Genomic DNA, 15,173 nt, shown 5'->3' with positions numbered 1-15,173 from the left:
CAAAAGTGCTCAGGATTCTGATGCTGGAATTTCCATTGACTGTATGACCCAAAGAGAATCATTTACCACCTCTGGGGTCCAGTTTTCTCACCCTTAAAATGAAGACATTCTGACCCATCACACCATAAAAGAAGTTTGTTGGATTAAGAAAAGGTTCTTTGGGGGAGTTGATACTGGGAATTGAACCCAGGGGCATTCTACCTCTGAGATATACCCCAAGACCTTTTTATTTTTTTAATTTTTTTAAACAGGTTCTCACTAAGTTACTAAGGGCCTTACTAAATTGCTGAGTCTGGCCTCAAAACTGTGATCCTCCTGTCTTTTCTTCCCACCTAAGTACTGGGATTTCAGTAATCTGCAACCATTCCTGGCCAAGAAAGTTCTTTTGCATTTCCCTCATCTCCTTCTATACTTCTGCCATATAATGTTCCATAGTTAAAGCTCCATGGTATTTTCTCCCTTTTTCCAATAGCATACTCACTAATCTCTCAATAAATTTCCTGTTACCTACCATATTTTTATGTCTATGAAAATATTAACAAAGGGATGGAGATGTAGCTCAGTGATAGAATGCTTGACTAGCATGCATGAGACTCTGGGTTCAATTCCCAGTTTTGAAAAAAATAAAAATAAGCCGGGCGTGGTGGCACACACTTGTAATCCCCGCGCTTGGGAGGCGGAGACAGGTGATCGCGCAGGTTCAAAGCCAGCCATGCTGGCGTAAGAGACCCTGTTTCAAAAATATAAAATAGGTCTGGGAGTGTAGCCCGGAGGTAGAGGAGCTTCCAGGAACTCCACTACCACCAAAAAAAAAAAGAAAAGAAAAGAAAAAAGAAAAAGAATAACAGAACTTAACGACAAGTTGTCTTGAGCAAAAATGGTATCTACGATGACCAATTCAGAATTTAAATACCCAAACAGGTATCCTAGCAACTCATTTGATTGAATTAAAGTGCCAATGAGGCTCTTGGAACACAGTCAGTGCCCAGAAGGATCTGGATGGCTCCAGACAACTGGTCAAATATCTCAAGCATCTACATACATGATGTACTTGTGAGCTGGAGATGAGACAGGTCTAAACCTGTGTTTCTGGTGTCATTTCACTTTAAGGCCTACTGGGGTTCCTTGAAAGAGTACAATCCTGATAAGACAACCAAGTTGTGATTCTGTAAAAACCTCTATGGGGAGGAAGCGATGGGGAAGAGAGAGGGGGAAAGTGCCCAAACCTTATAGGAGAAGCAGTAAATACTTGGATAGTATAATTTCCCTTCCAGGCTTCCTCTCTCACTATCCCTTATAATAGCCACAACCTTGTCATTTCTAGAGCATCTATCCAAGGGTAGATATCAAGGTCACACAACGAGATGACAATGAGATGAAAGCCCTGGAGGTGGGATTTTAAGATAAGCCATGCACGGTGGCACATGCCTGTAATCCTAGTAGCTGAGAGGCTGAGACAGGAGGATTGCAGATTCGAAGTCAGCCTTGGCAACTTAGCAAGACCCTATTTCCAAATAAGAGGTAAAATCAATCTGGAGGTCTGGAGGTGTAGCTCGAATTCAACCCCCACCACCACAAGATAAAATAGTTGCCAAGGACACTTTTTTCTCTTTTTGATACTGGGGATTGAACTCAGGGACATTCTACCTCCAAGCTACACCCCCAGACTAATTTCATTTCTTATTTGGAAACAGGGTCTCAATAAATTCCTGAGGCTGGTCTCAAACATGCGATCTTCCTGTCTCAGCCTCCCAAGTACTGGGATTTACAGGTATGCACCACCATGCCGCACTAGTACATTTTTTTTCGAGTCTGGGGATGGAACCCAGGGACCTTCGACCTCCGAGCTACACCCCCTGCCCTATTTTTTATTCTTTATTTTGAAACCAGGTCTCACTGAGTTGCAGAGGGCCTCACTAAGTAGCTGAGGCTGTCCGCGAACTGCGATCCTCTGGTCTCAGCCTCCCGAATGCTGGAATTACAAGCGTGAGCCACCATGCCCGGCTCCACACTAGTACATTTTTATATGGGGATGAGCAAAGTTTCAAGAAGCCAGGAAAAAAACTCAGAGGACACTAGTTCTTCCATCTACTCCTGTACTCCATTCTAGTGAACTTATGCCCCACAGGCTCTACTTCTTGCAAAGTGCTATTTACTGGCTACCACTTAATAAGGCAAGCACCTCCTATTCATCTTCAGTCAATAACATTTCTTCAATGAATATTTGTGCCAAGCACTGTTCTTGCTTGAATCCAGGAAGAGAAAGAAAAAGTTTCTCTCAAAGGGCTCAGCAAAAAGCTAGATGGAAGCCAGGCGTGGTGGCGCACGCTTGTAATCCTAGTACTTGGAAGGCTGAGGCAGGAGGATTGCAGGTTCTCAGCCAGCCTCAGCTACTTAGCAAGGCCCTTCTCAATTTAATGAGGCTCTATTTCAAAATAAAGAATTAAAATTAGGGCTGGGGGGTATAGCTCGAAAGTAGAATGCCCCTGGGTTCAATCCCCAGTACCTTAAAAAAAGTTAGACAGAGTAGGTACACATTATATTTTATGTTTACTGAATCTCTTATATCTCTTGGATCCTGTGAGGGACTCTACACCATTTGTATAGGCCCTGGCTTCTTATACTCCTTTTTATTTCTTTTGGCAGTACTGGGGATTGAACTCAGTGGTGATCTAGCTTTGAGCTATATCCAACCCTATTTTATTTTGAAACAGGATCTCACTAAGCTGCTGAGGGCCTCACTGACTAAGTTGCTCAGGCTGGCCTCAGACTCCGAAGTTTTGAGATTACAGACACAAGTGCTTTTCTATTTCCCCTCCTCTTTCAGCTAGGATTCAATAAACCACCATGTGAGATGAAGACAAAACTTCTTTGCCTGTGGCCATGGGAATAGACAGTTTGGTTCACTAGGTCCGGGAGCATGCTGTGATATCAGTCTTGAGAAAGATGAGGAAAGGGGCAGTCAGCCACACCTCCATGCCCAAGCTACTTCTCTTTCACACCTCAGATAGAGTGCCACTAAAAATCCCATGGAATGCCATGAGACTGACAGTCTTCATCCATACAGTGTTTTTCTATGAGAGGACAGATCCGCAAGGTCAGCAGAACCCAGGCTCAACTATTGGAAACCTTCAATGAGTAAACTGTGTTTCTGGCTTTGATTCCAGCTTATAATAGCTGAGGGAGAAGAAAGTGTGTCAGGAAGAAAAATGGCAGTGATGTACACTCACATACTCACTAATTAACCATATGACTAAATCTATCTTGGTTACCTTCTTCCCTCTTGGCCCTGCTTAAAAATGCACACTTATGCACACACAACCTCCAAAAGCAATACTGTGGACATATACTAAAATTATACTGCTTGGTAGGGCTAGCACACACCTATAATCCCAGTACTTGGGAGGATGAGAAAGGAGGATGTCAGGTTTGAGGTCAGCCTCAGCAACTTAGTGAGAACCTGTTTCAAAATGAAAAGGGCTGGGGGTGTGTCCTAAAGGCAGAATACTCCTGAATTCGATCCCCAGTATACTCCCTCAGCTAATTGGGGAATTACATATAGTAGACATGTGAATAAATTTAGAAAATTAAGACAACTCAGAAAATTCAAGGTGATTTACTCAAATCCAAATTCTTGGTTCTCTCTTTTGCTCTCACTCTTTTTTTTTTCTTTTTGTACTGAAGATTGAACCCAGAGGCATTCTACTACCAAGATACATCCTCCAGCCCTTCTTATTTTTTGTTTTGAAACACGGTCGAATCTCACTAAGTTGCTGAGGCTGTCCTCAAAACTGTGATCCTGCTGTCTCAGCCTCCCAAACACTGAGGTTACAGATGTGTACCCATTTCCTTTCTCTTTCCATCCCTTCCTCCTTTCTTTCACTTCTCATCCTCAGCACCCCCACACCCTTCATATCTCCCTAAAAGATCATTTATTTTCAGTCACACTGACTGCAACCTTGCACCAAATGACATGTTTCCCTCACCTGAACACTTTATTTACAACAGAAATATTACTGAGAAAGTTATCTTAACGACATTACTAGTCACCAAAATTCGCATCCTTAAAGTCTATGCTTGGAACAGTGGGTTGGTGTTCTGACATGTGTAAAGCTACATCCTATAGCTTTGTCCTCATCTCTCCCTAGACAATCTATTACATGGATCCCCTCCTCACGTGGGACTCTCCATTCTCAAATTTTTGAGGCATTTCCTACAACTTCTGACAAAACCAAGGCTGCAGGAGGGCCACAAAGATGCGCAGGACAGGAAAATTCCCTGAGTGACAGGTATTTCCACAGCAGTCACAGCTGCTCCAACAAGTTTCCTGAATTGCAGTGGGTTTGGGCACATGCCCGCCATCCTATCTCGTCCTTCCTTTCCAGCTAACCTCAGCGATCCCTTCAGGAAAGAGGAACCCTGAAAAGTCCCAAAGTCTCGTGGGGTCCAGAGGCCCCAGTCGCCCCTCACAGGACTGGTCGACCAGTCTCTACCCGGGCTCGTGACCCAGTGAGTTTTGGAAGCCACTTCTCCGGCAAGTGGATGCACCCAGGTGTGATGCCACCAGGTCGAGCCCCGCACGCAGTGTCCCCACCTCCCTTCCCCCCAGGTCGCTTTTTCCCTTCGGCTCTTCCCAGCCTGTGCAGGGCTAGAGAGTGTCGGGGACCCCCTGTTGCGTAGTTCCCCTCCACTCCGTGGCGTTTAAGTGGAAGCAGATCGGCTGCCCCCACCACTTACTCAAGACTTCAGGCCACCAGAAAAGCCATCCTCGGCGCTTCGGAGGGATCCGCTAGCAGGTTGCACAGGCTGTGCCGGCCATGGTGCCCAGAGCCAACACAGGGGAGTGCACTTGGCAACTGACACGTGGGGGCATCTCTGAGCTCCACCCACACGCATTGGGCGGCAAAGCCTTGCGTGGGGCGGATGCAGTGTCCAGCTAGATAAAGTTTCTCCCCAAGGCTTCTCTGTGTCTTCAGAAATTTGTCCAGCAAGAGCTGGGCTTGCTCCTTACATGGTTATCAACTATTAACGCCCCCGTTTCCTCTGCCTCCAAGTTCCCACGCAACCACCGCACCCTCGGCATTCTACCTACCTCTGCGGTACACTTCCAGCCCTTTTTATTTTGAAAAAGGATCTCACTAAGTTGCCAAGGGTCCCTGCGACCCTCCTGTCTCAGCCTCCCAAGCGCTGGGATTAAAGGTGCCTGCCACCACGATGGGCTTCAAAGGGGATTTAAACAGCAAGGCTTCTCGCATCCCCCTTCCATCTGAATGCGGTGTTTTTGTTTTCCTTGATCCATGTAAACCCTTTTTGTTCATTCTGAAGGAAAATGACTCTCTAAACATGTCTAGGGTCACAAAACAAAACAAAACACAATCAAGAACTTACTTCAAGTTATGACATCTTTCCAGTCCTTGAAATACAAGTGCTTACCAAAGATTGTGCATGTATACACAGAGCTCCCCGGTTATAATAGGTCTTACATTATGTGGATTCAGAGATATTGCTGATCAAAATGCATCTGCAAAAAACTGAAAGAACTAGACAGAGAGGGCAAAAGTGTGACCTGGAGTGGGCTGCCTAGAAGATCCAATAGGGCATCTTTCTCTTTAAATAAAGGGCTGTCCCTCACATCTGCGATGTATAAATTTACAATATTTGATTTTTCAAGTGTCTAGTGGAAGAATGAAAAGCAAAGCAGAGGCAGATGCAAGTTTTTTGGCTTTTAAAAATAACTTTGAGGAATTAAGGATTTATTTTTTATTTTAAAATTTTTATTGATACAGCCGGGCATGGTGGTGCACGCTTGTAATCCCTGCGCTGGGGAGGCGGAGACAGGAGGATAGCACTGGTTTGGAGCCAGCCGCGCTGGCTTAAGAGATCCTCTTTCCAAATAAAAATATTAAAAAAATAGGTCTGGGAGTGTAGCCCGGAGGTAGAAGGAATTCCAGAAACCCCAGTACCACCAAAAAAAATTTTATTGATACATTATGATTAAATATAATAATGGGATTCAGTGTGACATATTCATGCATGCACATAACACAGTTTGATTGATCTCTTTGCCAAGTACCTTTCCTTTCTCTCCCATCCTTCCTCCCCCTTTTCTCTGCCTCTACTATACTGGTCTCCAATGATGATGATGGTGGTGGTGGTGGTGGTGGTGGTGGTGATGATGATGATGATGATGATGCCTAGGTGACGATGATGCTTACTATTGTCAACAAATGAATGGATAAATAAAATGTGGTGTATACATGCTATGGGAAGTCACAATTTCTCTTCTGCATGCATTTGTAGGGATCGTTAAACATTGCCTAGCTAGGCCTAATCTGACACCTTTTCTAAATCCAGATTCCCCACATAAGAATTAGAAGAAAGAATTAGAAACCGGGCACACACCTGTAATCCCAGTACATGGGAGTTTGAGACAAGATTGCAGGTTCAAGGACAGCCTCAGCAACTTAGTGAGACCTTATTTCCAAATAAAAAATAAAAAAGGGTTTGAGGTGTAGCTCAGAAGTAGCTACACCTGGGCTTAATCCCGAGCACCAAAAAGAGAAGGAGGAGGAAGGGGAGGAAATCCAGAATGGAGGACCTTTCGGGGGATCTTGACAGTTCTGGTAGCAGGGGACACATTTTTCTCACCTTCTGGAATGTCATTGACTGGGCTCTCTGGAGCAGAACAGGACCCTCTTAGCACTGGGGACTGTGTAATGTCTAGAATGATGTTATAGATGCTGAATCCTGACCTGTGACTAGAATTTCTAGTTAGAATTCCTTTCTAGCTGGATTTTGTGGTTAATTTCCTATTGTTTATATATGGTTGTGGCTTACCCACTTAGTGGATTTTCTTCAATTCTGCTTTTGTTTTTTTTGGTACTGGGGATTGAAAACAGAGGCATTCTACTTCCGAGCTGTACCTCCCAGCCCTTTTTATTTTTTACATTGAAACAGGGTCTAAGTTTCTGAGGCTGGCTTCAAACCTACAATTCTCTTGTATCATCCTCCTCAGTACTGGGATTATACAATGCCCGGTTTCAATTATGTTTTTTATTTTTTATTTTTTATTTTTTATTTTTGGTGGTACTGGGGTTCTTGGAAGCCCTTCTACCTCTGGGTTACACTCCCAGACCTATTTTTACATTTTCATTTTGGAAACAGGGTCTCCTAAGCCAGCACGCGTGGCTGGCTTCGAACCTGCGCGATCCTCCTGTCTCCGCCTCCCAAGCATGGGGATTACAAGCGTGCGCCACCACGCCCGGCTCAATTATGTTTTTAATCAAAGTATAACTCCTCCAGTTGTAATGTCAGTGGATAGTTAGGAAAGACCAATTCTAATTTTGGCCAGAGAAAAAGCTAATCATGAAGGCAAAAGTATGCCATGCCTCTCCCATCCAAATAGAACACACTGGCAACTATGAAATGTTGGGTTTTTTTTTTTTATTATACTTGCTTTATGATTATTTGTCCAACTCTTTCTTTCCATTGCTACAAATGATCAGGTATTTTCCACAGAAAATCTGTTATATAATTTCTAATCTGCACTGACCATTCCTTCATATGAATTCATATAGTATTTGGAGGGTGATCTGGGGATTGAACCCAGGGTATTCTACCTCTGAACTACACCCCCAAAGTTTTTTTTTATTTTTTGCTCACAAACAGGGTCTTATTAGGTTACTGAGAGTCTTGTTAAGTTACTGAGGCTGGCCTCAAATTTGTGATATTCCTTTCTCAGCCTCCCAAGTACTGGGATTGAAGACATGCACCACCATACCCAGTTTCATAGCGTTTTTATCAGGGCTCTGGGTTCTCAGCTAGATTCACTCCTGACTGTGGTTAAACTTCTGAAGTATGATAACAGTATTGTGACTTTATAGAAAAAGTGTATTCAATATATTTTTTATTGGGGATACATACTGAAATATCTAGAAGGGAAATACAATGATGTCTGTAATTTATATTCAAATAGATTAGAAAATGCATAGTGTGTGTGTGTGTGTGTGTGTGTGTGTGTGTGTGTGTGTGTGTTTACTTCATTTTAGACTTTTGTTGACCAGGGTAATGTGCATCACCAAAAGCAAAACTGGGTAAAAGCCTGGTATGGGGGGAGCCACCAGATTTAAAGGAAGCTTATATTATATAGAATGTTTATAGCATAGTTTTCTTTCTTTCAGACTGTGTATCCAATAACAAAAACTGGGCTCCAGGTGTGTTCCTATGGGATACTCTTGATACACAGAGGAGAAGAATTTGTAAACAGACATTGTGAGATGGTTTAAAAAACATACCCATTCATCTGCCCACCTGCAGATTTTCTTTCCTAAGTAGAAACCGGAGCTCAATGGGGGTCAGTGATGTTGGGAGTAAAGGCACAAGGATGCAAAAGGCTCTGGCCAACTTTTTGTGTTGGGGGGGGTGTCTGAGGATGTAACCCAGGGGCATTTGACCTCTGAGCCACAGCCCCTGCCCTTTTTTATTCTTTATTTTGAAACAGGGTCTCACTGAGTTGCAGAGGGTCTCACTAAGTAGCTGAGGCTGTCTTTGAACCGCGATCCTCCGGTCTCAGCCTCCTGAATGCTGGGATTAGCGTGCGACACCATGCCCGGTTCTGGCCAACTTTTTTCCAGATGCTTTCATTTCCTTTATCCTGCCTGTGTGAAAACTCTGAAATAATTCCCTTTTCTCTCCCCAGGTTCATGGCTTTCAAGAGCCTGAGGATGGAACAGGAAGGAAGAGGAGCCCAATTTTCTTTTCTCTCATCTCCAGCCATAGCCAAAATAACTCATCACTCATACTCCACTTAGTCCAGAAATTGGAACAGTGAGGCTCCTGGGAACCCACAGCTGCTACTTTTGTGGTCAGACAAGGGCCAAGCTGCACTTCCCCCACAGGCGCTACCCAAAGCCTCTACTAACCCCTCCACCTGGCCATTACCCCAGGGATGCCACCCTCGATAGCTTAAGGAAATTGCTTGACAAAGGAAAACAAATTTACACCACCTAGCCAGACAAATAATTTTCTGGTTTCCTTGTCCAGGCAACAAGCAAAGTGACCCCTGGTCCTGGCATCAATGATTCACACTGGCCTCCCAAACAGCCTCCTGCTCTCATGTAATTTCCTTCCTTTCTTCACCTCCTAGAGGAGTTTCTAGCCCTTCTCCTAGGTTGCTGGCATCCTGCTGAATAACTGACTGGTCACTGGGACAAGTAGAAGCAAATATACAGGGTACCTGACCTCTGAGATCCCCCAAAAAGAGAATGAAAAAAATGACTGGAAAATTCTAACTACACCAAAGTATCAAATGATGAAACATGAAAACCCATCTCGAATCTTCATCTCCACTAAGTCCCTTATCCTACATCTAATCTAAGATAATCTAAATACTTTCACACACACACACACACACACACACACACACACACATATTGTTCTTTGCTCTCTTGGCAGCCTGTCCCTCATAGGCCAAGAAGATATCTTTCACAAGTCATATGTCACTTAATGACAAAGAAGCACCCTAAGAAATGCATCATTTCGCTATGTAGTCCTGGTAAGTAAAAATTACATTCTTACACAAAGTTGGTTATAATGTCAGTAGACAAGATATAATCTTATGGTAACATATTCACAGTTCATCATGGACCAAAACATTTTTATACAACACATGACTGTACTTTGATAGCTGCTTAACAATGGGTTCTCTAATGACTCTTGAGAATGAAAGTCTGAAGATGTATATATTAGCCTCACTCTTATACGCAATCCCTGAGTCTCTGTCCTTTGTCCTCAGTAGCTCAGCCTACTGAGCAACAATAGCTGGGAATAGTAATGAAGCCAATGTATCAACGCATTACCTGTCCTAAGCCACAAAGCATAGATCTGCCAAAATAGAGCCCCAAAGAGTAGCACTAACAGTGCGGGGTTCCAGCATCATGGATTCAGTGCAGACACTTTTCGGTAAGGGTCGGGTGGAGGAAAGAGGAAGAGTTTCTGGCTGCCACCTCTATGCCACCTACTACCCTTCTGAACTTACTGTTCTGCTTAATTACTTACCAGCATCAGGATGACTTAGCTTTTATTTCTCAGTGTTCACATAAACAAGGGCCCAAGAGAAAAGGATAAATAGATCATTATTAATTTTTTATTTTGAGACGGGTCTTCCTTAGGCTGGCTTCAGACTCCTGGTCTTAAGCAATCTTCCAGCCTCAACCTGCCCCGTAGCTGGGACTACAGGTGTGCAGTCATGCCTGACATTAATTGAACTTACTGTTTGGAGACAGGTTCACATACAGTTGTAAGAAATCGCATAGAAAGATCCTTTCACCTAGTTTCCCCCAATGATAACATCTTACAAAACTATATAGTATAATATTAGAATATTGACATTAATCCAATTAAGATGCAGAGCATAGCTGGATGTGGTGCCCAACACCTGTAAAACCAATACTTGAGAAGCTGAGACATAGGACTGTAGGTTCAAAGCAGCCTCTGCAAATTAGTGAGACCTTCAGCAACTTAAAAAGACCCTGTTTCAGCCAGGTGTGGTGGTGTATGTTTATAATGCCACTACTTGGGAGGCTGAGACAGGAGGATTACAGGTTCAAAGCCAGCTTCAGCAACTTAGTGAAGTCCCTCAGCAACTTGGCAAGACCCTGTCTCCAAATAAGAAATAAAATTTAATTGGGTATACCCCTGTGTTCAATTCCCAGTACGAGAGAGAGAGAGAGAGAGAGAGAGAGAGAGAGAGAGAGAGAGAGAGAGAGAACCTATTTCAAAATAAATTAAAAGGGCTAGGGGTGTAGCTCAGAGGGTAAACTCAGAGAACATCCCTGAGTTCAATCTCCAGTACCCCCTAACACAGACACACACACACACACACACACACACACACACACACACATGCACACAAATAGATGAAGAGCATTTCATCACTACAAAAATCCCTATTAGGCCGGGCGTGGTGGCGCACACTTGTAATCCCCGCGCTTGGGAGGCAGAGACAGGAGGATCGCGCAGGTTCGAAGCCAGCTGCGCGCGCTGGCTTAGGAGACCCTGTTTCCAAATAAAAAACGTAAAAATAGGTCTGGGAGTGTAGCCCGGAGGTAGAAGGGCTTCCAGAAACCCCAGTACCACAAAAAAAATCCCTATTAGCCTTTTATAGCCACACCTACTTCCATCTTCCCATTCCAACTTCTTACTTAACAACCCTAGAAACCATTAATCTACTTTCCATTTTTATAACTTTTTCAAAGATATCATATAATAGAAACATACAGTAGATATCTTTGGGAATTGGGTTTTACATTTAGCATAATTCTCTGGAGATTCATTCAGGTCACTGCATATATCAAGACTTCATTCTTTGTTGTTTCTCAGTAGTATTCCATTGTATAGATGTATCCGAGTTTAACTATTCACCCATGGAAATACACTTTGGCTCTTTTACAGCCAGATTTTACCCAGGTAGAATATACATTTCCTGGAAAAGAATGCCAAAACTCCCAGTTTCCAATAATGAAACAGAGCCAAAGAACACAGCTATGTCCCCAAAGACTGCTGAGGCTCAGAAACTGATGGCTCACCCAAAGCTGTGGATACTGCCCTGGCCTGGCATGGCACTGAGACTAATGAATGCTTTCATAAGGGAATATGGAAGGAAGGAAGGCAGACTTTGTCAGAAACTGGACAAAGTTTGTTTGGACCCCAAACAACCAGAAATGAAATAGAAACCATATCCCAGGGTGGAGGAACTTCTGCCAAATCTAAAACTTCATGCACATTTTTTCTGACTTTTTGGGCAAGACAGGAGTAAGGTTTGCCTCTAAGTGACTTCTAATTTGAAGATAGCTGTCTTATTTCTAACCAAAGGTAAGGGTTACCTCTGGGTAAGAATGGGTACTGGGCAGCATTTATTATTTCTTTATTTATTTATGGTACTGGGGATTGAACTCCGAGACATTGTACCTCTGAGTTACATCTTCAGTTCTTTTTATCTTTTTTTTCACCAGAGAGTAAATTTATTTTTTAATTTTTTATTGGTGCATTGTATTCATACATCATATTGGGGTAAAAAACTTGTGTGTACCTACATGTACACATTGCTCATTTAGCCCCCACCCAATTCCCACCCCATCCCCTCCCCATCCCTCATTCCCATGCTTGGCTTAGTAGTTGACTTCAATATGTTTAAGTACATTGTGTGCTTTAGAGTATTCTTTTTATCTTTTGAAACAGAGCCTCATTAGGTTTCTGAGAATCTTGCTGAGTTGCTGAGACTGGCCTTGAATCTGATTCTACTATCTCAGCCTCCAAAGTATTGGAGTTATAGTCATGTGCTGTCATGACAGGCTGGACAGCTTTTTAAATTAATGTACTTCTGGATCATATATTTTCCCCATTGGGGTATTATATGAGGTAATGAAAACCACTGATTGGCTTTCTGAAAGGATCCCTCACGCCCACCCCATTTAATTGAGGGGACACACACACTCAAGTACCTTTCTCCATCCCCCTCTTTTTATTTTCAGTATATTGAGCATAGCTTCAGGACTCCAGATACTAAACCTCTAACCCCCTCCAAAACACTTTTTATCTGAACTCTCTTCTCCCACATACAGGAGCTGCTCTCTACTAAAGAACAATGAGAGACACATATGGGTCAATTGAAAACAATCAAATAATGAGAAACCTGTTGGGGTTCATATTAAAAAAAGTCTCTAAAACTACAGTACCATGACCCCATGGGGAAAGACATAAGGACCTCAGGAAATCCTTTCAATCTTTATAATGTTAATGGACATTTTAGCCACTGCAGCAGATTTTTTTCAGTAAGCAAAATTTTGTCGCTCCTTATATTGAGACTTATTATATGAATGGCCAGATCATGTATAACAACAGAACTCTGACCTACAACTTCTAGATCAACCAGCCAGGAAGCCAAACCACAACATTTCAACCATCACCCCAGAATAGTAAGGGCATGGTTAATCTCACGTCAGATTCCTTGTTTTCCTATACTTTCATTTATGCGTTGTAATAATACATCACGGTGAGGTTCAAAGGGATGCAAACATGCATGCACACAGCTCTTGGTGTTTCCACTCCTCCCCTTCCTGTACATGTTAGTGAGATTGGTAATAATGCCTTCATATATGGACAGAACATTATTTGATTGTATCCTTGATCATCTCTCTATTTCCCCCTCCCAACCTCCCTTCCCCAATCCCTTTCTGCTATCCTACTGGTCTCTCTCCTCATTTATCTGAAGTCCCTTTTGTTTCCTATTTTTTTTAGCTTTCACATATTAGAGAAAACATATGACCCTTGACTTTCTGAGAATGGCTGATCTCACTTAGCATAAAATTCTCTACTTGCATCCATTTGTCTGCAAATGGCATAATTTTATTCTTTTTATGGCTCATTTTTGCCACCATCCTCCCCTCCCCCTTCCATAAAAAGTCAAATATATCCCACAAACCAATCATAAAAGAAGCACCCTTCTAGCCGGGCGTGGTGGCCCACCCTTGTAATCCCAGCATTCGGGAGGCTGAGACTGGAAAATCACGGTTCAAGGACAGCCTCAGCTACTAAGTGAGGCCCTCTGCAACTCAGTGAGACCCAGTTTCAAAATAAAGGATAAAAAATAGAGCAGGGGGTGTAGCTCAGAGGTCAAATGCCCCTGGGTTCCATCCCCAGATCCAAAAAAAAAAGCACCCTTCTAATTCATTTCTTTTCTGCTTCCTCATGCCAACAGCCTTCAATCAGGGCATGCTTGCTGCTTCCCCAGTCTTTCACTATAAAGCTTTTCCACTCTCCTGCCCACCTTTGAGTTTCTGCCAACGCACATGATGGCAGCTGACTCCTTTGCTACAGTGGGCTTTGAATAAATGGCCTCTTCTGGTTCTTATTCAAGCAGTTTTCATTGATTCTGCAGTGCCATATACCACAGAGCAGCCACCTGCTCCAGACTGCTTCACAGTTGGCCGGTGCTGCCCACAACATTCACTCAAGCAGAGTTCAAGAACTGTCCCAACCACCTTGTAATGCAGTGCTTTCATGGTTCTGCCCCCCTCGGCTATCTTGGTAGCTTGGTGTTATGATAACAAAAATATATTGCAATTTAAACCAAAAGCTCCAGCACTTACGTGAACGAACTCAGGCATGTCACTTACTGTTAGTGTCCACATATGTTGAGTAAAGGAAATGATGTGTTCTGGTGATTTTTCATAGAGCTGTTGCTGCATCTTCAGAAGGAGGCAATTTAACATAGAGAGTTATGTAAATGTTTGAACCACTGACCCTCAGAGCAATGCCCCTAGCCAAGCACCCACTCCTGAGCAATGGACTGAGAAGGGAACATTTAATCACTAGCAAAGCTTTTATGTGGCAACCATGGGACAGATTCTGGCCCAGTTCATGGGCAAGTTAGCTTCTCTGGCTTTTCCTGTCTCTCTGGCCATGGCTGGGAGAAAGAATGCCTATTCATTTGATAGGAATACAAAAAGATTTATTGAGGAATGAATGGAAAAGTACAAGTATCTTTGTTGTCTTCTGATATTGCCACATACTGGGGCTTTGGATAAGCCACTTAAGCCTCCTGAGTCTCAGTTTTCCAATCTGAAAAATAGAAACAATAACTTTCACCCTTCCTGGATGATTAGATCGATATGAAGGTATGTCCAAACAGTGAGTATGAAGCTATATTTGATTTTATATATTTAAAACTATTCTTAGAGAACATACGTTTACAATGGGAATCCTGGCAGAAAGAAGACAAAGGAAGAGGGAAATGATCATTTATGTCTTTTGGCTGGATCCAAAGCTCACAGTTTAGCTCAAGAGTCCTGTACTCTTCCTGATTCCTCATGATCCTAGAGAGCTCCAGAAGTGGCTTTTCCATGCCAGTGAACCCCTACTGTTCTATGACTGTGCTCAGAAAGGAACACCATATCTTGTCTCTGTGCCTAACAGTTGACAAGTCTTCATTTGACTCTTCACAAGAGTAGAGTGAGGCAGGCAGCATGGTGAAATGATTGAATATATGAGGTTTAAAGCTGGGTAGTTGGTTAGTTATCATCTTGAGTACCTGCAGGCTGCATGGCCTTGGGCAAATCACATACTCTGCAATCAGGCTTCTTCATTTGAAAAATGAGCATGAAAATAAAACAGTA

General features: G+C 43.0%; 1 protein-coding gene across 1 annotated transcript in view; it reads right to left on the bottom strand.

Annotated features, from left to right (window-relative positions):
• The window catches only part of KIAA1210, a gene marked incomplete at both ends in the record, with an annotated part of 124,549 nt that overhangs the window by 65,114 nt on the left and 44,262 nt on the right, over positions 1-15,173 (bottom strand). Inside the window, one exon of the mRNA XM_080718959.1 lies at positions 14,148-14,246. Coding sequence (XP_080575085.1) covers positions 14,148-14,246 — 99 coding nt within the window. The remainder of the gene's footprint in view (positions 1-14,147; positions 14,247-15,173) is intronic.

Source organism: Muscardinus avellanarius (genome assembly GCF_963383645.1).
Source record: "Muscardinus avellanarius genome assembly, chromosome: X".
Lineage (NCBI taxonomy): Eukaryota > Metazoa > Chordata > Mammalia > Rodentia > Gliridae > Muscardinus > Muscardinus avellanarius.
Note: the sequence above shows the minus strand (reverse complement) of the source record. Positions and strands in the feature narration are given on the sequence as shown.